The sequence below is a fragment of the Podarcis liolepis genome, assembly GCF_965112155.1.
Source record: "Podarcis liolepis genome assembly, chromosome: 7".
NCBI classification, from domain to species: Eukaryota; Metazoa; Chordata; class Lepidosauria; order Squamata; family Lacertidae; genus Podarcis; species Podarcis liolepis.
Genome location: NC_139561.1, coordinates 5,294,691 through 5,316,823, shown reverse-complemented (window position 1 = coordinate 5,316,823; position 22,133 = coordinate 5,294,691). Strand labels below are relative to the sequence as shown.

Below are 22,133 nucleotides of genomic sequence, written 5' to 3'. Positions count from 1 at the left end.
CCTCCAAAGCACCAGGCTGTCTAGTTTGGAAGCAGCAATCAGCACTCCTGCCTGCTGATTTAATTTATACTTATTTCCCTTGTTCTGTTATGCCAAACACCCTTCTTTCTTTACTACCTCTTAGCACTGGCCAATCATTCATAGCAGGGCTTGTCTTAAAGCATCTCTCATATAAAATACACAGGAACAGAAGCAAGTTAAAATCACGCGTTTATTGCAGTGTTTTGGATACAAATGAAAATCTGTCTTGCACATTCCACCTGTCCACGTATGGTAAGAGGGAATTCTTGTTTGGTTCAAGTTTACTTCTGCATTTCATTATTGTCTGTGAAAAGAAATAAAGTTTGGATAATTAAAAAATTAAAAAGAGACAGAGACTTTCAAAGCTGATAAATTTATGCCCCAGTGATTAAACAGGGATTAGTTAATTTGTACAGTAAAAATAAATAAATCTACTGTTGAATTAACTAAAGGGAAGATTTACAAAAGTATAACATTTTACAGCTTTGGAAGTCTCCATGTCCAGATGTGCTCAAACTATGTGAAGCCCTCTTCGTAGAAGGGTTGGCTTGACAGCCTACTCTTGCTTCCATTTTAAAAGCCTTAGCTGATTTATCCCCAATAAATGTTTCAAGTGTGGCTATTCTATCTCCTGGTTCACATTGAGCTTAGGCGCCCATGCAAATCACTAGACCACTCTAGAAGGAGTTCCCGTTTAGCAATGTGATGCCGCTGTTACATCATGGGCTCATCAGCAAATACAGTCATTCCCATTCAGGGTCCTTCCCTCATATGTGAGGGCAGCGAACCGAGATGTGCAATAGAGTGTGCCCTCCTTCAGGGAGCTGTGGCCACTCCCAGCCCCTTACCAGCATACTTGTATAAGCCATGCACACATCCGCACAGTTGCTGCATCCAAACATGCTACAGGTTAGGAAATCATTTGCAATCAACTACATATTTCAGGCTATGAGAATGTTACAAAACAATAATCACATCTAGAAGCTGGCTTTGCCAGGAAATCTGAAATCACAAAGGATCTTCCAATGGAAGTCAGCATCAGTCCTAGAAAGAGCTTTTCCTATGGGCGATCTTGAGCTCCCAGGTGGAAGATTTTGTGGGAAACACTTCAACCTGTTAGTTTTGGAAAAGCTAATTATATTGGCTCAGAAACCAAATGCCATAGACATCAGAAAGAAGAATATTTTAAAAAATTGAACAGACCACTGGCCAGGCCTTTAAAAATCAACATGCCCTAGACATATTCCACAAAGCTGTTTTCTGCCTCCCATCAACCAGAATCACATTTTCTGGGGAACAGCTGTAAACTTAGTAGCCATGGCCCCCTGGTTACCATGCACTATGACGAGGGGAAGAGGCAGCCTTGTAAGCACCTTCCAGTGTTAGCGGAGGGCTTTCTTGGAGCTGCTGTTTGTGCCTTTCTTGCTCTCACTTTGCAGTGCAATCTGCAGAAATCCATACAAGGGGCCTCAGTTTTGTGATGGCCGTGTCTTTCACGGCAATGCTTTATTAGTTTAGCTCACAGAGCAACTCTAACATAACTAGATCCCAACAAATTCTCCAGCTCTAGCTTCAAAACACACCTGCATCCAAGAAACGTTAGAAAACAGTGCAGTTCCTCTTTTGTTTATAATGCTACTGCAACTCAGAGCTGCTCATGAAAAATATTAGCTAATTATTCCCTGGAACTAATACAATGGCCTAAACCTTGCATGTCAGATGATAACATGTTTTAGGCACTTGCTCTGCACTGTCCCATACACTAGACCAAACCATTAACCCACCAGCCTAGCCTAGCACTCTCCCAACCAAAACGCCACGTAAGGCAATTGACACACATCTCCTGTGACCTTTAGACCCTCCCTCCTCACCACTGGTCACCTGTAAGTGAGCTATAGTTCCCAGGACTCACTTTCTGGCGGTGCCTCCAAGGGGGCTCCATTCCCTGTGTCAGCAGATTCTCCATGGGAGACGATGGTCACCTTGATTTTGGCTCGCTTGGAAGATTTGCTGCCGTGAGTTGGACTGGGGGCCTGGTGCCTCTTCAGCTGCAGTCGCACATCTTCCTTCTCCCTGGCCTCTGACTGCTGCTCTGAAGAGACTGAAACCAGAGAAGACAAGACAGCTTGTTGAAACTTAGTGTACAGGGGAAGCCTCACAACACAAACCTGTGCATGTGCCCAGACACATCCCTGCAGTTTCCTCCAGGCTACCCTGTGCAAAGTGTCATTTTGCTTCGCAGGCGACAAGAACCCTTCTTCTCTTTCTTTGAAGCTGTCACCTCACCTGCCAATCATCAGCATTAAATAGAAATTAATCAGGGGTGCCATTCAAGCTGCAGACTAGGAGAAGGGAAGGAGGACTTGTAGGATATGGGTGGAGGGGCCAACAGGTAAAGGAAGAAGAGATCAGTTACTGGAGAGGCACTGTGAGCTGCACTCAGGAAATAGATGGACTTCATTTCAAAACACACGAGCTCTTTCCTAATGGATGTACCAGATTCCACAGCAGGGCTGCAATCCTAAGCAAACTTACTTGGAACTAACTCATTCTGAAATCACCAAGACTTCAGCCTAACAATTTTTTAACTTGGTATTAATCTTATTGCATTCAGCATGATTTATGTGCAAGTAAACATGGTTTACTTGTCAGATTCTCTCTGCTAATGCCTTCAACACACAACTTATGCTAGCTAGGTACTTTTTCCTTCTTACTGCATCACTCAGGCTTAGAGATAGAAGAGTGGTGTGTTTCAAGTCCCTAAAACCACACCCCTTTAGCAAAATTCAGAACTCTCTTCCTGGTTCAGACCAAACAGCAAACTAGACAGATGGCTTCATTACTGGATCTTTCTGGGAACCAAATGAGGTATTCACAAGAACCAACAATGTTGAACACCTTCTTCTCTGAACATCTCACAAACAGGGATTTTTTTTCAAGTTTAAAGCCTACTCGCCCCCAATATGTTATCATTCCACAATGTGCAGATGCTAGAAAAGCCACAGCATTGAATAAGCGATGTTTTTGCTCTATAGTGTTGGGCATTGATAGCTAATGGTACCAAGAACAGCTGAGAGTAAAGTTCAGTATTTGTTTGTCCTGGATGAGGAAACAACCCATGAACCTGATTCATGCCAAGCAGCCGCTTTCACCAGGGCCATCAGCATGGAGTCAGTTTTCTGCTTACTAAGACAAAGAGTTAACACATTGCTTTGAAACCTGGTGCATGCTCTGCTCCGAAGTCACCCGAGACGTTTTGCTGAGAATGTGGAGAATCACTTAGAACAAAGCTGCCAAGGGGTGTGTGTGTGTGTGTGTGTGTGTGTGTACACTCACAGTAGTCCAAAACAACCAAGTACTCCACACACGACTCCAGAGGTGACTAAGCTACAGCTCTCCAGATGCTGATGGACTCCAGCCCCAAACATCAGTGATGCCGGCTGGGGCTGATGGGAATAGGAGTCCAAACACACCTAGAGGTTAGCCACTCCTGCTCTCTTCTGTTCACTAGCAGCTCAGAGCCACCAAATTAATGGAGCAGACAGTGAATGCTGAGCCTGTTTCCAGGCTGAGGCACCCCAAGAATTCTACGGGAACTCCGTTGACTCTGCTGCTGCTCCGAGGTGAATGAGGATACCATTTTCAGACTAAACTTCTGTGCAGGCTGGGAAGGAAACTGACAACCTGCATTTGTTACGGTAGTCCAGCAAGTTCCAATTAACTGGCACTGTTTCTATGTATCCAGACTGCTGCAGAAAGCCAAGTCATTGATGTAGCTGTACACATATCTTGTTTCTTTAATGAATAAGCTGGCACCAAGCACTGTGTTTTACAAAATTAGTGAGAGCTGGCTACTTAGCTAATGTTATTTTCATAGTGTATATGGTACTTTTCACACAATTCTACTCTGACATTTGTTTCGATTTCATTACTGTTGCTTTTGTTTAATAGTGTTGTATGCACTTGCTCTAGGTGGGAATCAGGTCCTCCTGCCATGACAGGGATGCTGCTGCATCCCCCATCACTGAAAATCCACTGTGGAATTCAGTTCATACCATCAGATTACAGGGACAGGACATCAGAGCCACCAAAGCCATCTGGGGTTGGGGAGCAAGCAGCCTCCTCCAGGTCAACCAGACAGCGAAGGGGCAGTAAACCTCAGGCAGGCCATGTCCCAAATGTGGCTCTCCAAACCTCTCCACCTGGCCTTTGGAATTCTCCCTAGGCCATGCCCCAAACTGGTCCTGCTTCACACCTCAAGTGTTTTTGCCTGGCTGGAATATGCCTTTGTACGTAATAATGCCTCATTTGTCTTGATGGATCAAAGAAAGAGAAGGTAAAATTTACATTTATTGCTCCACCCACTTTTGCATCTGGCCCTGCCGACCAGCCCCTGGAAGGCTGCCCAGAAGAAATCACCCTCACCTCAAAAAACCACCCTTATTAACACAAGGCCTACCAGAAATGCATTGCCATGCATTTAACAGGCCACACTTCCATCACAATGAAGCTTGGGCAAGGAAAAATTCCTAGCGGATTGTAGCCCATGATGGGTCACGATCTGTCTACCAGATCTGTCCCACTTTGCCATCTTTAATTTCTAGAGTTCAAAACCCACCAAGACCAGGTGGCAGGCAGCCTGCTGCCTCCTGAAGAACAGGTGGTAAAGCTAGCCTCACTGCAACATCCCAGACTTCCCCTGCCAACTGTTCATCTCCCTCTTGTGGTAGCAGTTTGCAACTTCCAGGAGCACCATGGAAAAAGCAGGGCTGGAACAGCTGGGCTGGTCCAGGCAGAAAATAGTTTTGTTTAGGCCCACTGCAAAAACTGCCTCCAGCAGTGATGAAATTTTCAAAGCTATGTAAAAAAGTGGGGTGGGTGGGTAGGAAGAGAAGCTGTCCTCTATAGCTACTTTACTTCAGCTCCTGCCAAAGCAACAGGAGGAGTGGGAGAAGGCAGAAGAGGCCCCCAAAGACTGCCAAAGCAGCACAAGGAGGGAGAGAGGAGGAGGGTGAGGGAAGAAGAGAGAGGCAGCAGAGGCAGAAAGTGAGGAGATACTCACCAAAGAGGCATGAAGAGGTGCCAGGAGGAAGAGATTTCCTCACCAGCATGTTTTGTTTCAGAAAGGCAGCAAACTGAGCTGAAATGAATCAGAGAAAATTACAGTCCTGCAGCTCATGTTTGGGGGGGGGGGGCATCCCTCTGACCCACCATGAGAAGAGAAACTCTGCAGCTGGCTGGCAAGTAGATTCAAGAAGCATCTCTAACTGGCATGGCTGTAGCCCAGCCTCCCCCAACCCTTCAAAGCGGTGCTAGCCAGGGCTGATGGGACTGTCAACAGTTCAAAAACATCTGAAGGGCAGCAGTTTGGTGCAGAATCCTATAGCATATAGCCTGTCACTGGGGCTTTGAGATCACCCACTCCACCCTGACCAGCAGAACCGGGCAGCAACTTCTGTCAGAGACAGCAAAAGCAGGTTTCTGAGTCGTTCTCTCTCTTCCTCACTGACTGCACTTCCAGCTATTGCCTGAGCAGGGTCACTTACTAATACAAATCACACGAAGTCATTTCAGACATATTTAATTGTAACTGCAAAACACTTGGCACAAACAACACACAACACATTAGGAAGCAAAATGTGACTGCTGATTGTCATTGTTTGGGGCTCAACACAGCAGCACTCCAAGCACCCACTCTTGAATGGAGGTATGTGGCATAACGCCTGCTAGCACTGGCCAGCTGCTGCAGTAAATTTACAGCTACCTTGAGAGTTTGAATTCTAACAAAGCAAAGGAGTGACCATGCTGCCACACCTGCACTTATTTTGATCTGCTGCTAGGATGTGCCTAAATCTGTAATTTAGAACAATCAAAGCATAAAGATTTATTTAGAGGGTGTTTAGCACTTACTGCTGCTTTTCTGAAGGAGTGATGCCTTCATACACATTTCAGTGTAGGTTTCACAATGAGACCTAGAATTTGAGTTGGCTGGCAGCCACAAAGGCCAGAGTGACAAGGGCCATAGGGGATCAAACAACAGGGCAATCTGTTTCAACCCTTGAAAAATGATGTCTCCCCCCCCCCATGACTTCATGTATTAGAGAAGGAGAACAGAGGCCAGGCGGAGAAGGAGAAGGGGGACTATGAGAAAAGTAAGTTGCTCAGCCAATCTGGCACCAGCAATTTCCAGCTGCATCGGCTTTCACCAGCCTGGTGTTTTCCAGGAGTTGTAGGAGTTTTGGATGACAGCTCCAACCAGCCCAAGTGAGATCAGGCAAAGGGCTGCTGGAGCTGACAGGAGTTGTAGTCCAATATATCTGGAGGGCAGCAAGTTGGCAAAGGCTGAGCTGCAATGTGCAACACAATCTCATCACAGGACAGTTGTGGGTCAAGTGGCAGCCAAGGTAGCCCAGCTAAGAACACAGGAAGCTCCTTAGCTCAAGTCAGGCTACCAGTCTATTTAGCTCAGTATATATTGTCTACTCTGACTGGCAGCAGCTCCCCGGGGTCTCAAGTTTTCCCAGAGCCCCCACCACAGCTCCACTTTATCTGGAGGGAGGGTGGAACTGGGACCTTCTGCATGCATAGCTCATTGAGCTGTGACTCTCCACCCTTCTCTGATCAAGTTTCCTGCCCAGTTCTAATTTAGGGGATGACTGTAATGAGGATGGTATTGCTCCATTATCCTGCCCATTTGCTATACAGAGTGAATGGCAGCTCATCCTCCCTCCACAGCAGGCATGAAGCAAAGAAAGGGTTAAGCTTGGCAGCGCTGAAACAGAGTCTGGGCTGAAAATCATCTGCTGCCAAAGACAAGAGTCCTAGCAGCAGAGATCTGCAATTAAAAGCTCAAGGGAAAGGATCTGTATTTTCAAGGACAGAGGAGGAGTGGTCGCTACTGGGAGCTGGCAGGTCTGCTGAGCTGCACTGGGCACGCAGAAAACCAGATTGAAGATGAGAAAAACTTCCTGCTCCGCCCTCCGCCAATCTATCATCGGTGCTGTTCTCTTCCCTTGGAGTCACCTGCATTCACCTCACAGACCAAGCCACAAAGCACAGCCTTCACAAGCTTATCACCGTGCAGGATGAAAGGCACCTGTTGAATATCTCTATCCCTCAACATACAAGACCATCACATATGCTTCTGATACTCCATTACACAGTCAACTGATGTAAGGGGCACATTATAAGCCTACAAAAGCCACAATCAGCAGCCGGAGAGCAGGAAGGAAACAAAAGCTACTAAACAGAAGACCCCAAAGGCCCATTAAAGCGGCTGTTTCTGTTCTGGAGGAAGTGACCCCTTTCTGAAAGTGGTGTTGCTTGGAGTCAAAACCTGGAATGTTGCCCGTTGCGCAGGCCCCAGTCTAAGCATTCCCAGGATGCGGAAAGCTGCCTCACAAAGACAAACAGGCAGACTTACCTTGAGCCTGCTTGTGGGTCAGCGCTGCTGCAGCAGCTTCTGTCCGCTGCACGGACCTCTTCAGCAACTGGGTAGCCCCAATCTGACTGGATTTCTGAACTGATGGCACAGTGGCCATTTTAGCCTTAGGACTGGAGGTGGGGCTGCTGGATACGCTGGAGAGGTCCTGCCCAAGGGAAAAAGCCCCCCCACCCCAAATACCATTATGGGTGCACTATAATGAACATGTTTAGTAATGCTTAGGATCGTGGACTTGGAAAACTAATGACATGGCAAGCAGTGGACCCCAACACCTCCCTGCTCTCATGACTGAGTCCCATCCCTGCTACTGGCTCCTTTAATCCTCCAAAGAATTCTGAATCTTTGCTTCTCTACCCATGGGTCTCACTATCAGCCCCCCTCCACCACCCTTCATATACAGGGCTCGTTGCATCCCTCAGTTCCATGCTCACATCTCACAAGTATGACAAATGCCCTCAGAACCTAAGTGACCCTTATTATAAAAGCTGGAAATTTGTTTTTTAGAAAGCTAAATGCGAGAAAGAAGAGCAGACTAAGGTGAGCCCATTTAATCTATGTTTCCAAATGTGGCTGGCCATGCTCCTGTGGTATAGGGTTCCAAAGGTGGACCTGAGAATTGTGTGGGCAATGCCTGGGAAAATCTAAAGCAGCAGTGTGCAGGTGCCAGAATTTTGCATTCATCCAACACTATCTTTCACTTAGCTGTAATTCCTGCCTTGGATCGGATTACCCTTCCAACTCTACAATTCCATGATTCAAGTTTTGTACCCTGTGCCTTTTCTTTCTCTTTTTTTGGCACATTCTGCTGTTGTCACTGCAACTCTTTGCAAGCACACATGCTTTCCCCATCACTGTCATTACCTCTGATCCAGAAGGTGAAGCCGGGACCTTGGCTGCAGGGGAGGCTGGTCGGCTGCTTCTTTCTGGCATGTCAAAGGACAGATCTCGCCTGGCCAAATCACGTGTCGTTTTCTTCTTCTTCTCAGCGTCTAGGTCCCGCGGGTCAGAGCCCGAATGGCTGTCTGCCCGGGTGAGCACTCCAGTTAGGAAGTCAGCGATCTCATCCTGCAGAGGCAAGACGACGGGGTTAGGTTCTTAAGAGCATCCACAAAGTAAACGTGCAAATGGTCTAAATGAAACTTATTGTAGTTCAAATTATTTGCCAACTCTCTCTCTCTCTATATATGTATATATATGCGAGGCCACAACTCCCAGTCCTTCCCTTTATACTTACTTTTACTATTCTTATGCCAACAGAAAATTTAATGCGCTGAAATGTGCTAAGGGGGCCTTCAGAGCAATAGAAGGGATTATGTGCTGGTCCCTGCAGAAGGACCTCTGCCAAAGAGGGCAATGTAGAGATTTGCTTTCCACTGTGTGGCAGCACAGCGATGAAAACGCAATGCAGCAGGAAGCCATATGGAAGATTAGGGAATTACGGCAGGAGCGACCAGCCTCTCGGCAGGCTTCCACACATGACTGAGCGATGGCACTTTTGCACCCTGCTAAAACAGGAGACAGTCAGTCTTATGCTGGAGGCCTGAAAACATTTCCTGCCCAGGCACAGCTTTGTTGCCAGCGTGTGACCCTCTTGGCTCCCTCCCAGCAGTGGTGACTCTTGTCTCAAGTGAGCACAATTGCTTTTGGATAGGTTCAAGTGTTTCTCTTGCAACTGACAAGGGACGAAGAGACAAGGGTTTGAGAACCTTTGGATTCTGCCCATCAAGACCCAAGAGTAGACTGGGCAGGACTTGAAATGCGGAAGCGTGGCTAGATGCGTCAGGTGAGGGCTTACACCGTACTTACACCACTATGAGTAGTCCCATTGAACTTAATGAACTAACAGGTTGAACTAACAGGTGAATAAATTCCAATGAGTCTACTCTGAATAGGACTGAGTTGAATAAAATCATAGAATTGTCGAGCTGGAAGGTACCCTCAAGGGTCATCCAGTCCAGGAATCCCTGGCAGAGGGCCATCGAATCTGTTTTAAAATGGAGGAGTCCACCACCTTCCAAGGTAGCCCATTCCACTGTTGAAACTACCTTCCATGTTTTGGACCACAGCTCCCATCAGTCCCAGTACCACATGGCAGTACTGGCTGCAGCTGATGGGAGCCGTAGTCCAAAACATCTGGATGACCTCAGGTTAGGGTTGGCTTTTTGCCAAAATTATTTAGCACAGAGAAGTGATTAGGACCTCATAATTTATGTCATGCACTTGAGTAGGGAGATCTGTTTACCTGTATACACCTGTCCACCATGCTCTGGGTCAGGCCTTCTGATTTCTTTTTGGCTTTGCTAATCCTATTATTAAGAAAAACAGAAAACCTGTCAAAGCACACACTTCCTTTTATTTCCTTCTCCTTCCCAATTCACAGTCAGAAAGCTGATAGTAGCAGATGACCCCTGAAGGTCAATGTGGTATTGCCGATGTTTTTGTCAACTTTGGACAAAGTTACCTGCTCTGGATTTCTATGGAATCAAGGCTGACTTGACTTAACTGACTAGAAGCGACACTTGCTTTTCACCAAATACAAACACCAAGAAGGCCGATTAAATCTACTGGCAAATGCCAGGGGACTAAGCTAGCCTGTCCACTATGAACTGCACGTCCCATTGTTCAAACTGTTCACATTCTGTGCCCCCATTTTCTTGTGTACCTTAGCTTCCTAACTTATGGCAGTGAATTATGGGCAGATGCTTTTTGTACAGAAAGTTCCAGGTCCAGTCTCTGGCATCTCCAGCTAAGGGGTGCTTGGGTGAACGACACTGGCAGATGGATGGAGGGACTTATCAGTCTGACTCAGTGTTGAGGTAGCTTCATGTGTGCGTCGGTGTCGTTTCAAAGTTTAAATCAAGACATGCATGCCAACTCCTAGGTGCTGAGATCCCTTTGACCTCCCACAGAATATCTGAGGGGGGTGGGCTACCCAATGTTGCTGGGCATTGCCACTCAAATGGTGTGCATGCACCACATCATGTGACTGATTGTGTGCAACGGGGCTCACCTCCCCCCCCCCAGCATTTTATTCAAGTAGACACTCCTGAATCAAGATTTGTTTGAGTTTCTCTGCAGCAGGGATGGAGAAACCTCCGGCTTTGCGGAAGGGGAAATGGGGCACTCAAAGCTTTTCACCACACTCTTTCCCCAGCCCACAGCCCTTGCTGGTCCTACTTTGCACCTTTCTTGAGAGTTTGCACCTCTGGACTCTGATAATGCCTTCTGCTGGCCTAGATGAAGGATAGCGAGGAGTACGTGCATATAGGCTACTGTGCAAAGGTAAGATTTAGATTCCTTGCTCTACCCATTTTTGCCTCTGGCTCTGTCCACCAACTGGCATACAGCCCCCAAAGATTGCCCAGAAAAGTGTGTGGTCCACGGGCTGAAAAAGTTTCCCCAGACCCACTCTAAGAACATTAGGAACCTGGTGGATCAGAGCACTGGCCCACCTAGTCCAGCCTCCTGTTCTCACAGGGGCCACCCAGATCCCCGAGGGAAACCCGCAAGCAGCACTGGAGCACAAGCGCATTCTCCCCATTTTGGGTTTCCAGGAACGGGTATTCAGAAGCATTGCTGCCTCCAACTATGGAGGCAGAACATAGCCATCGTAGCTAGTAGCAACCAACAGCCCACTCCTCCATTAATTTGTCTAATCCACTTTGAAGGCCATCCAGGTAGGTGGCCGTCACTGACTCCTTGGAGGGGGGAGCAAGTTCCAGAGGTGTTATTCATTATTTATTTATTTAACAAAATTTATACACTGCTTGATTGTAAAAAAAACAAACTTCAAAGTGGTTTAAAACCTCTAAGCAGGAAGCAGTTTTAACTTTGCAGGTCAACATACAGTATCCCTACCAAGGTTCTTTTTTTAACAAAGAACCTCATGGCCTGGATCTAACAATAAACCCACCCTGGCTGAACACACCTCAGGTTATCATCAGCTCCTCCAACCACGACTAGGCTGTTCTCAGCTCGAAGCTTCTCCCGGAAATCTTCCATGGCTTCACTATTGCACTGAAGGGAGTTCTGACCAATCACAAAAAGAACCGGAGTCTTCATGTCCAGAAGTGGGTCATCAACATCCTGTTGCGCAAAACAACACATCTCTTAGTTTTAGAAGTGATAAGGAGGGTACACTTTGCTGCTGCTGCTGCTGGACAGAATGCAAGAGCAGCCTTCATATCTGCTACATATTTTTAAAGCAGAGAACCAACATGCAAAGCATTCCTGGTATGCTGTTGGTAACGGAGCCAAAAAGCAATCCACTCCTCACGCCATGCTGTAAAACCAGTTTATTAGCTGACAATTTCAAATTTAGCAATTTCATGCTTACCCCTCTGGGCCCATCCACAGTTAAGAGAGGGAACCCGAGACACACAACAGCACTGACATCCTCCATCACTGAAACCTAGACATGGAAACAAAGGGGTCACATTTCTATAACTACTATGGGATATGTTTAGCCTGGTAAATAAAAAACTGAGAGGAGATATGATAGCCATCTTCAAATATCTCAAGGGTTGCCACATGAGCTTGTTTTCTCCTGCTCTGGAGGGTATTACCCAAACCAATGGTTTCAAGAACTTTCTGAGGGCAAGAGCTGTTCAACAGTGGAAGAGCCTCCCTCGGAAGTCGGTGGACTCTCCTTCCCTGGAAGTGTTTAAGCAGAGGTTGGATGGCCACCTGCCATGTATGAACTAGTTGAGATTCCTGCATTACAGGGGGTTGAACTAGATGACCCTCGGGGTCCAAACCAAGTCTACAATTCTATTACTCTAGGACTATGTAGCTCAACTGGCAATCCATGTCCAATAGTCAGGAAAGATGATTCTGTGGCTAATCTGTTACAGTTGTATTTGCTTTTCAAGTACAACAAAGAGTAAAACCAGACTTTTCCTTCCTAATGCATGTGCTCACTCTTTCCAAAATGCAGAGTCAGTACAGTACACTTAGAATCTTTAAGGCCCCTATACAGTGGTGCCTTGCAAGACGAAAATAATCCGTTCTGTGATTCTCTTCGTCTAGCGGTTTTTTCGTCTTGCGAAGCAAGCCCATTGACAGATTAGCGGATTAGCGCTATTAGCGGCTTTTAGCGTCTTATCGGCTGATCAGATCAGCTGATAAGCGGCTTAGAAAAAGGGGGGGAGGGGGGAAAAACCCACAGGAACTCGCAAGACATTGTCGTCTTGCGAAGCAAGCCCATAGGAGATTCGTTTTGCGAAGCACCTCCAAAACGGAAAACTCTTTCGTCTAGCGAGTTTTTCATCTTGCGAGGCATTCTTCTTGCGGGGCACCACTGTATCTTCACTATTCATTTAAAGCACTGTCATGCCCCCAAAGAACCCTGTGAACGGTGGTTTGTTAAGGATGCTGAGAGTTGTTAGGAGACCCCTACTCTCCTCACAGAGCTGCAATTCTCAGAGTGGTTTAACAGTTAGTTCCTCTTCCAAGAAACCCTGGAAGTGCAGCTTGCATCGTTAGAGGAGCTTGCTTAGACTAACACAGCTTTCCCAAATCTGATGCTCTCCAGATGTTTTGAGCTGCATCCAAGGGTGCTAAAGGAGCTTGTGTAATCTCAAGAGCCTTTGTCTATGATCTTTGAGAATTCATGGAGAACAGGTGACGTCCTTCCAGACTGGAAGCAGGTAATTATTGTCCCCATCTTCAAAAAGGGGAAGGGGAAGGAGACACAGGTAATTACTGACCAGTGAGCTTGACACTGATGTTAGAATCCCTGCTCTGTGATTGCAGTCATGGGATTTTTGTCTATCACATGACGGTGTATGTTTTGACTCCACAAAGTGGGAAGTGATGGAGACAGGATGTTTGTGTTACTGTGTTCCGTGAAGTGGGACTCTTGTCCTTTTTCCCCCTCTTTGCTGTCTGATGCTAGAGAGAGGGAGCCATGTTGCAGTGCTCCATGTGTGTTTATTTTTTTAATGTATTTTTATTAAAGATTTTTTTAATTTACAAGGGTATGTGCAATGTCTCTCTCTCTCTTATTTTTCCCCCATGTAACTTTTTTTTTTTTTTACAAATCAGTTTCATTTGTTGAGACATTAGGAAGAATAGGGGGAAAGGGGGGGGGAAGATGAGCGGGGTTGGGGTCAGGTGGTGATGTTTCTATTTTACTTAATATATGTGGGGTTTTGTGTCAGCTCCATGTGTGTTTATATGTAAATAAAGTAATTAGCCAAAATGCTGAGTTGCTGAGGTGTGTTACGCAAACTGCGAACACTCTGCGGATCCCTAAGCATGCTGGTGTCTGTTGGCATCGGTTGCTGTGATGTTTGGGCTGAAGAAAGCTTTTGAAGCTCCCGAACGAACAACCAGGAGGGAGAGAACATGCCAGTCGGGCTTGTGTCTCTGCCAGGGTCTTACTCGAATGTAGGACAATCTCCTGACAATCAATACCCTTCCAACTCTACAGTTCTGATCCTACGAGGATTCTCATCAGGCCCCGCTAGGAAAACCAAGCTGTGCTGCCTGGGGCTGATGTGTGCTGTTCTCCTAAGCAGCTGGAGGATATCAGATTGGGGAAAGTTGGGGAGCAGAATACTTTCAGGTCCTATGCTTTGTATTTTATTCTGCACGTACCACACTGATGCGATTTCCTGCAGTAAACTAGTACAGTAATACTGGAGGTAAAGACAAGAGAGCGACATACATGACAGGCCACCAGAGCTCCTGTGTTCCAGCCAATGAGGATTACTGGTTTGTGAGAGAAATGGTTGTGGATCTGGAAAAGAAAGGGAAGACGGGAAATTCAAAAGTTAAGTAATTTCCAAACTGGAAGCCACACATACCCAAGTGAAAAGTTTTGGATTTATAGAAGCTCGAGGGAAGTCCAACACTACTACTTGGATTTAGCTACTCCTGTACCCACCTCCATAACTTTGCCTCTCACAGCACCGATCATGTGCTCCAGGCATTGCAACACTCCAACACCACTGCCGTTATTCATTAAATGGGTAGCAACAGGGATCACCTGCAAGACAAGCAAAGACAAGCAGATTAAACAGCAATTCCATCACAGTCCAAGTTATATTGCAACCAAAAGTTACATCTGTGAATTTTATTGGAGGGGAAAAACACAAAGATCTGGGACTCTGCAAACTGTTGAGTTTGTAAATATCTGGAGTGTCTTACTCCACCTCAATATGGTTCTAGCTTTTTATATGGTGTTGGGCTGAATCCCCCCAACCATACCAGACATTTCTTGCCTGATGTGGGATTATAAATACCTTACAGAACTGTGGGATTGGAAGAGACTCTAAAAGTAATCGAGTTCAACCCCCTGCAATGCAGGAACCACAGCTAAAGTATCCATGACAGATTGGCCAGCCAACCTCTGTTTAAAAACCTCCACCACCTTCTTAGGAAACCCAGTCCACTGTCAAAAGAGTTCTTACCATCAGAAAGTTATTCCCAATGTTAAGTCAGAATTTTCTTTCTTATTATTTGAAGCCATTGCTTTGGATGCTACCCTCTGGAGCAGCAGAAAACAAGCTTGCTCCATCTTCCATGTGACAGTGGCAGCCCTTGAGATATTTGAAGATGACTATCTCCTCTCAGTCTCCTCTTTTGCAGGCTAAACATGCCAACCCCCTCAACTGCTTCTCATCAGGCTTGGTTTCCAGGCTCTTTATCATCTTGGCCACCACCTTCTGCACATTCCAGCTTTACAATATCCTTCTCAGACTGTGGTGCCCAGAACTGGGCATAGTATTCAAGGCAGGGTCTTACTAAGGCAGACTAGAGTGGTACTATTACTTCCCTTGTTCTGAATACTATACTTCTGTTGACGCAGCCTAGAATTGCATTAGCATTTTTTGCTGCTGCATCACACTGTTGACATGAAGCCCAGAAGTGTCCCCCATTCACCTGTTACCTGCCCAGGGTATTTCCCGGTACTTCCACTTTCATGTGTGCCTGATCTCCCTCTCCCGCAAATGGTTATTCTACACTTGTTTTCCATCTAAATCCAATCCAAGAAGGGAATGCGAGTCTACAGGAGTCTGTGTGGTCCCTGCAACTGCACTGAAGGCGGGGAGGGAGGGGACATAGCTTGCTGTAGGAGAATGAGAACAGGGTGGTGAAGAGACACAAACCTTTCCCAAGCAAGAGAGTTGTGACTGCCAGAATCGATGCCGCCGAGAAGCGGGAAACATGGAATTGGAGGGTCCAGAAGATGCCAACAGGATGAGGGGAGAACCAGGCAACTTGCTCTTGGGAAAACAAACAAATCCAAGAGGTTAAAAAAAAGCTGCTTCTCAAAGAGGCTCCAGCCCCTTCAACAACCACGTCTCCAAACATGGTTGCTCTGCTGAGATACAGTTTAAGTCTTGACAACCAAAGCTGTCTTCAGTCAAGGGAAGACATTCTGTACTGCCTTTGGGATTTTAAAACCACCAGCCTTTTCCCAATTTAGCAGCTAAATATATCTGCTGCCCTCCCCCAACTGACTGATTCAGAGGGGAACAAGCAATGGCCTTTTTAAACCTCAATTTTTATCTTTGTTATCTGCTAGATCTCAGCCACCTCCATTTCCACGTGTCTGCTTTCTTCCTCCTCCTGGCAAAAGCCCACTGCAACAGAGTGCCCTCTCAGCTCATCTCATTATCTAAGCCAAGGTTTGGCTTAATGTGTTGTCTGAACTTTGTATTGTGGCTAAAGCTCTCTCCTCGCTAACCACAAGCTATAGCCAAGAATAAGGACCAGGGAGGAACAAAGTGGCTGATAGCTCCTTTCCAGAAGCTGGCAGGTTCGCATGTGAACCTGCTCTTAAAATAAAAATGAAAAACAGCAGCAGCACAGAACTAAAACCCAGGACCCCCTCCTTTTCCTGATGGCCCACAATACACTTACTGGTTTGTTATGTGAAAGGACACCTATGGCTGGATCCCATGGTCGCTTCAGCAAGAGGGAGAGGGCCTCAGCTCCTGCCGCTCCTGTCTTTGCAGTCGAGGACAACAGCATCCGATCGATGAGGATGGGAATCTGAAACACATTGATAAGCATGTGATGGAACTCCAGAACACAGACATTCACTCTGCATAGTGACAGGAAGACATTGGGACTCTATAGCTGGTTCACTATTATTAGTACAGTGGTACCTCGGGTTACATATGCTTCAGGTTACAGACTCCGCTAACCCAGAAATATTACCTCAGGTTAAGAACTTTGCTTCAGGATGAGAACAGAAATTGTGCAGCGGCGGCGCAGCGGCAGCAGGAGGCCCCATTAGCTAAAGTGGTGCTTCAGGTTAAGAACAGTTTCAGGTTAAGAACAGACCTCCAGAACGAATTAAGTTCTTAACCCGAGGCACCACTGTACATCAATGGTTAAGGGCTGCCAAATAGGGACAGGGGATGACGATGACTAGAGACCTCCTGAAGCAAAAAGGCTCTCTAGCTTCCACTTCCCTTATAAGGGATAACAGCTGAGAGATTTATACATGAGTAGCTTATACATCTGGACGCGGGTGGCGCTGTGGATTAAACCACAGAGCCTAGGACTTGCCGATCAGAAGGTCGGCGGTTCGAATCCCCACAACGGGGTGAGCTCCTGTTACTCGGTCCCTGCTCCTGCCAACCTAGCCAGTTCAAAAGCATGTCCAAGTGCAAGTAGATAAATAGGTACCGCTCCGGCGGGAAGGTAAACGGCATTTCTGTGCGCTGCTCTGGTTCGCCAGAAGCGGCTTAGTCATGCTGGCCACATGACTCGGAAGCTGTATGCCGGCTCCCTCGGCCAGTAAAGCGAGATGAGCGCTGCAACCCCAGAGTTGGTCACGACTGGACCTAATGGTCAGAGGTCCCTTTACCTTTTTAGCTTATACATGAGTATTACTCCCAAACAAACACACACAGAAATTCAAACCTACAGTATCTTAAAGGAGAGATTTGTGTTTGCTCTTTTCCTAGGACTTAAGTAGCATTAACCTGAAAGGTCAGCATTGATTTATAAATAGAATTATATGGAATTCAATTTGTGGTATAGTATGATCATGACTTGCATGGGGGTTACGTTTCACAGATGAGATGTACATGCAAAAATGTGCATACTCAAACCACACTCTTGGAACTTCCCCCATGGAACCATGCTTGCCTTCCAAGCTCTCTACTTTGCTTACCAGGCTCTGGAATGCTTAAGTGGGAACTCGGACAGTCCCAAGACATCTTATGAAAGCATCCTAGAGTCCAGTAAGCAAGGCTTCTTTTTGTGCCAGGTTTTCTGTGCAATTAATTTGTGGGATTTCAACCTACTGCCTTTCAACCACACAAGGCTGAAATTATGCAGATTAATTGCATACACAATGCAGTCGTACTGTACAATAAAATACAATATGTAAGAAATAAAAGCAATAAAAGCAGTGTTTCAAAACCAGGCAACACCTAGCACAGCACATTACAATAGTCCCAACAAGCAGAAAAAGGATAAAGTGGCCCACTATGACCTTCAGAAAATTTCAAGTGGTTGGGAGGGGGAGTATGGGAACCGCTGGTTTATAAGGAAAAGAGGTGGCACCTTCTTTTAAGTAGAATGCTTTGCCTAAAGAAGAAACACGGAAAGAAGGATTAAAAAGTGTTGGGGGGGGGGAACCCCCTCCCCAACACATCATGTTCACTCACCTTTCCTTTAAGAGTCTGCAGGGCATCTAGGTAAGCAGCCAGCATAGGCAAACTAAGGGTTTCCACCAGCGTCGAGTGAAGCCACTGGATCAGCTTGGTATCCCAGCTGATGCTTGCCAAAGCCTGACGTACACGCCGGGCACATTTGTCCACTGCTATCCTCCTGAGCACCGGTTCGTTGCAAGCCTGTTGGAAAACAGAGGAGAAGGACCCAAAGGGAGGTTGCATAACAAAGTGTGCTGACCGCAGAACAAAGCAGCAGTGACAAAGCCTGGAGTTACAATGCCTATGTCTCAGATGTCAAAGTAGAGATGAGACCTTCCCGACTTCATGGGACAAAACACAGAGATACAAAGGGCACCACACATTTAATAAAAACGGGCAACCTGTCAGAAGGATTAGAAGCTCAGAAGAGGGGGGAGCAAGAGCAATGCTATTCTTACCCCTTCATTGGCTAACCGGGCCAGCCTGTCAGACTGTAAAGCTTTGAGGATTTTATTGAACAGCTTATTCTGGGCTATTGTCCAGCCAGATCTGCAAAGGAAAAAATCAAGTTAGCACTTCACCTTCCCGGTCAGCCCAAGGGCAGAATTCTCACATGCAAATCATGGGCGGCACCACAACCAAAAGTAGGTGGAGCAGTTCACATAAATGTGACTTTTGTAGAAAAGGAAAGTTTCTAGATACATTTGAACACACCTTTCTATTCTCAATCCAGGCAGTCAAAACGCATTATGAGAGTTCAAAAAGACATTTCAGCCTGGCAAAAGCCAACAAGGAGGTTATGCAGTAGGGCAGTGAGGGTGTGGCCTGGGGGAGTCCCAAGGGCCAGCTAGAGAGGCTTGGAGGGCCACCTTCAGCCCCCAAAGCCTGAAGTTCCTCACCCCTGCTCCTGTTAAACAAAACTGCAGCTGGAGGCACCCAAAGAGTACTGATTGTGGCCTAGATCAGATGGAAGAGGAAACCATGGTTTGATGCTACAAGAATGGGCAATTGTGAGCCCTGGACTCACCCACTCCCCTGCATCCTCTGCTCTTTTACCTGCCAAAAATGGAGATCAGAAGCCTGTGTTCTTAAACTAACCAGAGTTTCCTGTGGCATGTCTATAACTACAGTTGGCAAGAATAAGCCAGGACTGAACCACTATCTAAATAAGTCACAGTTTTCATTCATTGATGTGATATCCAGGCAGGAAATCATCCTGTATGAAGCAGTTGCAAGTTAACCACAAAAACGTTTGACAAACACACATGCACTCTCCCAAGGCCCACTGCTAACCCAAAATGTCTACACACACCTTGCAACAATGATCTGCATTCACTACCCAAGGATTTTGGAATTAAAGCCAACTTGCAGAACCCTGAACACTGCCTGGTCCCAAATTATCTCCAGGCTCAAAAAAAAAAAAAAAAAAAAAGGAAATGGCACCACCAAAGGACAGGCACCACCAGTGCATAAAACAATCTTCTGTCCACTCCCCAATTTATTACCTGTTCATATGCTCCTCCCAGTCATCAGGTGGAGGTGGCGTATCAGTGTCTGTGCGGGCAAATATCACATGGCGCTCACACTCATTCATCACAGTGCGGGCTTTCTGGTTGTCGTAGAGTGGGACAGGTGTGGGCGTCACTGTTTCCACATCGATGGGAACATCTGCCTCACTGAAAGCAGACAAGGACATGTCATGAAACAGAGCAATCAGCCTCCGTTTCCCACCCCATAAAAGCTATACGTACCTGCAATACAAAGGACCACATTGAGCAAAAAGGGAGCTCTGGATAAATGGGTAAGCTGGGGTAAATGGGAAGCTGCATCAGAACAATAAGTCCTGGCTAGCTCAGCTTTGTCTACATTGGTTGACAGTGGACCTCCAGGATTTCAGATGGGGAGTCTTCCCCAGTACTCCCTGGAGATGATGCCTGAGGGGGTTATTTCTTGCCAGGGGTGGCCCTTCTCATTTCACCTGAGGCAAAATAGTTAGGTGCTGTCCTGTGCATGCTATGCACCCCCTTTACCATCTCTACCAAAGCCTTGCTTAGCAATGTTATGCAGCTGTGGCTTCCAGCGAAATCTCACTAGAACTCAGAAGCTGCCGCAGCTGCTTCTCCTCACTTCTTCAGTGGCAAGGCAGGTCTGCCCATGGAGGAGCCCCTTGGATTCTGCTACCTAAGGCAGCTGCTTCAGTCTACCTCATGGATGGGCCAGCCCTGTGACTGGGCCCTTCAGCAGGCAAAAGCCGGCATTCTACTACAGTTGTACCTTGGAAGTCAAACTGAATCTGTTCCGGAAGTCCGTTCGACTTCCAAAACATTCGAAAACCAAATCATGGCTTCTGATTGGCTGCAGGAAGTTCCTGAGTTCCTGCAGGAAGTTCCCATCTCCTGGTCCAGCATAATGTTGGTGCCACTGCTCAACCTTTCAGCTTAGTTTGAAAGAAGCACATGCAAATCCGCAGAAGGGGAGCCAATAATGCAATTACAGATACCTACACATAAAATATCCCTAATGTAACTCTCTTGAGTAAAACAAGTGAAACTCACATGGCGTTGCTATCTTGGTGTCTCTTAGGAGTGACGAACAGCAGGCGAGTGGGACGGGCATTGCTGGCATCGGGGTGGGCGCTCCATGGCTTGGCATAGCTGTGGTCCAGGAAGACCAGGTCTAGTTCTCTCTCATGGACCGACAGCTGAAAAAGCAGAGAGGTCCCCATCCTCCGGGCCGAGGTTTGGAAGTCTCGCTCAGTGCCTCGGTAAGACATGTCTAGGTCGTATGTCTCTGCCACTAGCACTGGCACAATAAACTCTTACGGCTCCACATTCTTGCTGCTAGAGAAGGATAAAGAAAGAGTAAACAGTGTGAAATAATCTGCTTCTTACCCGTGTTAAGCACATGTTCAGCCATCAAATGGAAACAACAATGTACATACAGAGGCAATGCCCCCATTTTGCTCACTTACTCCAATCGAGTCATTTTCTCCATGACCTATGAATCAGGCACAAAAATCAACACAAAACAATACATCATAAAACTGATGCAATTAAAAAAAAACCAACCACATGCAGAGTTTTGTGTGTATCTGTTTATGTGAATATTTCTAGGGAAGGAGTCCATGGCTTTCACCAGATTCTCCAAGGGGCCTGTGCCCAGACCAGGTTAAGAACCACAGGGTTAAAGTATGACCCAGGTTAAAATCTCTGATTATTCTCGAAGTTCAATGGATGATATGGGACCAGTAATTTGCTTCCAGCCTAACCTACCTCAGAGGGTTGTACCTAAAAATTATAGGGTTACCCCGCCGCTCTCTCCAACCTCTGACCAAGGCCGCTGTAGCCGCTCAGAAACAGCCGAGAAGCGCACCTAAGTTCGAAGAGCAGCAGCATAAAGAGCCCCTGAGCATGTACAAAGCGCCCAGAGAGACTTCTGCCCCCCCCCCATCCGTCAGAAATGAGGCTTGATATCAGAACCTCTTTCTGGACCCAGAGAAGGAGCAGCTACTCCTCACCCACCTCCGGCCAGAGAAAAAAGGCAAGGGGGCTCAACGCCGGACCGAAGCCCCGGAACCCCTCGCCGGAATCCAGCCAGGGCAGGCCTCAGGCCTAGGGCGCACTTGCGCATGCGCGGCGCTCTCCGGAGCCGCCCGTGCCTTTGGAAGGGGAGGGAGAGAAGGAAAACCCGGCCGGCGGATCCCGCGCTGAGTCCGGGGAAGCCTCCCTTTGGTCGGGAGGACGATTCCCGGCACCCGGAACGCCCACAGCTCGGGCGGCCGCTGGTGAAGAAGGGACTGAGATTTGCAGGCGCCAGGGATCTACATGCAACGGTTGCTGCTGGTTTTGTGCAGGAGATCCCTGCAGACAAGCAAAAGGCATGAATCATAGAAGGGTCGAGTCGGAAGAAACCCCGAGGCAGTGGCGTAGCGTGGGGGGTGCAGGGGGGGCCGGCCGCACCGGGCGCAACATCTGGGGGTTAGGGGGCGCAAATCCACGGGTTAGGGGGCGCAAATTACTTGCCTTGCCCCGGGTGCTGACAACCCACGC

At 47.1% G+C, this 22,133-nt stretch overlaps 1 protein-coding gene across 11 annotated transcripts in view; it reads right to left on the bottom strand.

Moving 5' to 3' along the window:
* KANSL3 (KAT8 regulatory NSL complex subunit 3) overlaps positions 1 to 22,133 on the bottom strand; it is a 32,501-nt gene that overhangs the window by 9,805 nt on the left and 563 nt on the right. Inside the window, exons 2-17 of one of the 11 annotated variants that reach the window (XM_083514160.1) lie at positions 21,606 to 21,944; positions 20,640 to 20,924; positions 19,590 to 19,760; positions 18,543 to 18,633; positions 18,100 to 18,285; positions 16,337 to 16,468; positions 15,580 to 15,696; positions 14,355 to 14,456; positions 14,136 to 14,207; positions 11,802 to 11,876; positions 11,394 to 11,551; positions 9,708 to 9,771; positions 8,327 to 8,530; positions 7,445 to 7,610; positions 5,084 to 5,161; positions 1,934 to 2,122 (exon numbers count right to left, since the gene is read on the bottom strand). In XM_083514160.1, coding sequence (XP_083370286.1) covers positions 1,934 to 2,122; positions 5,084 to 5,161; positions 7,445 to 7,610; positions 8,327 to 8,530; positions 9,708 to 9,771; positions 11,394 to 11,551; positions 11,802 to 11,876; positions 14,136 to 14,207; positions 14,355 to 14,456; positions 15,580 to 15,696; positions 16,337 to 16,468; positions 18,100 to 18,285; positions 18,543 to 18,633; positions 19,590 to 19,760; positions 20,640 to 20,857 — 2,023 coding nt within the window. In that variant the 5' untranslated portion in view covers positions 20,858 to 20,924; positions 21,606 to 21,944. Of the gene's footprint in view, positions 1 to 1,933; positions 2,123 to 5,083; positions 5,162 to 7,444; positions 7,611 to 8,326; positions 8,531 to 9,707; positions 9,772 to 11,393; positions 11,552 to 11,801; positions 11,877 to 14,135; positions 14,208 to 14,354; positions 14,457 to 15,579; positions 15,697 to 16,336; positions 16,469 to 18,099; positions 18,286 to 18,542; positions 18,634 to 19,589; positions 19,761 to 20,639; positions 20,925 to 21,601; positions 22,012 to 22,133 lie in introns of those variants that run through there. The other 10 variants (XM_083514167.1, XM_083514158.1, XM_083514162.1 and 7 more) reach the window with 10 other exon arrangements.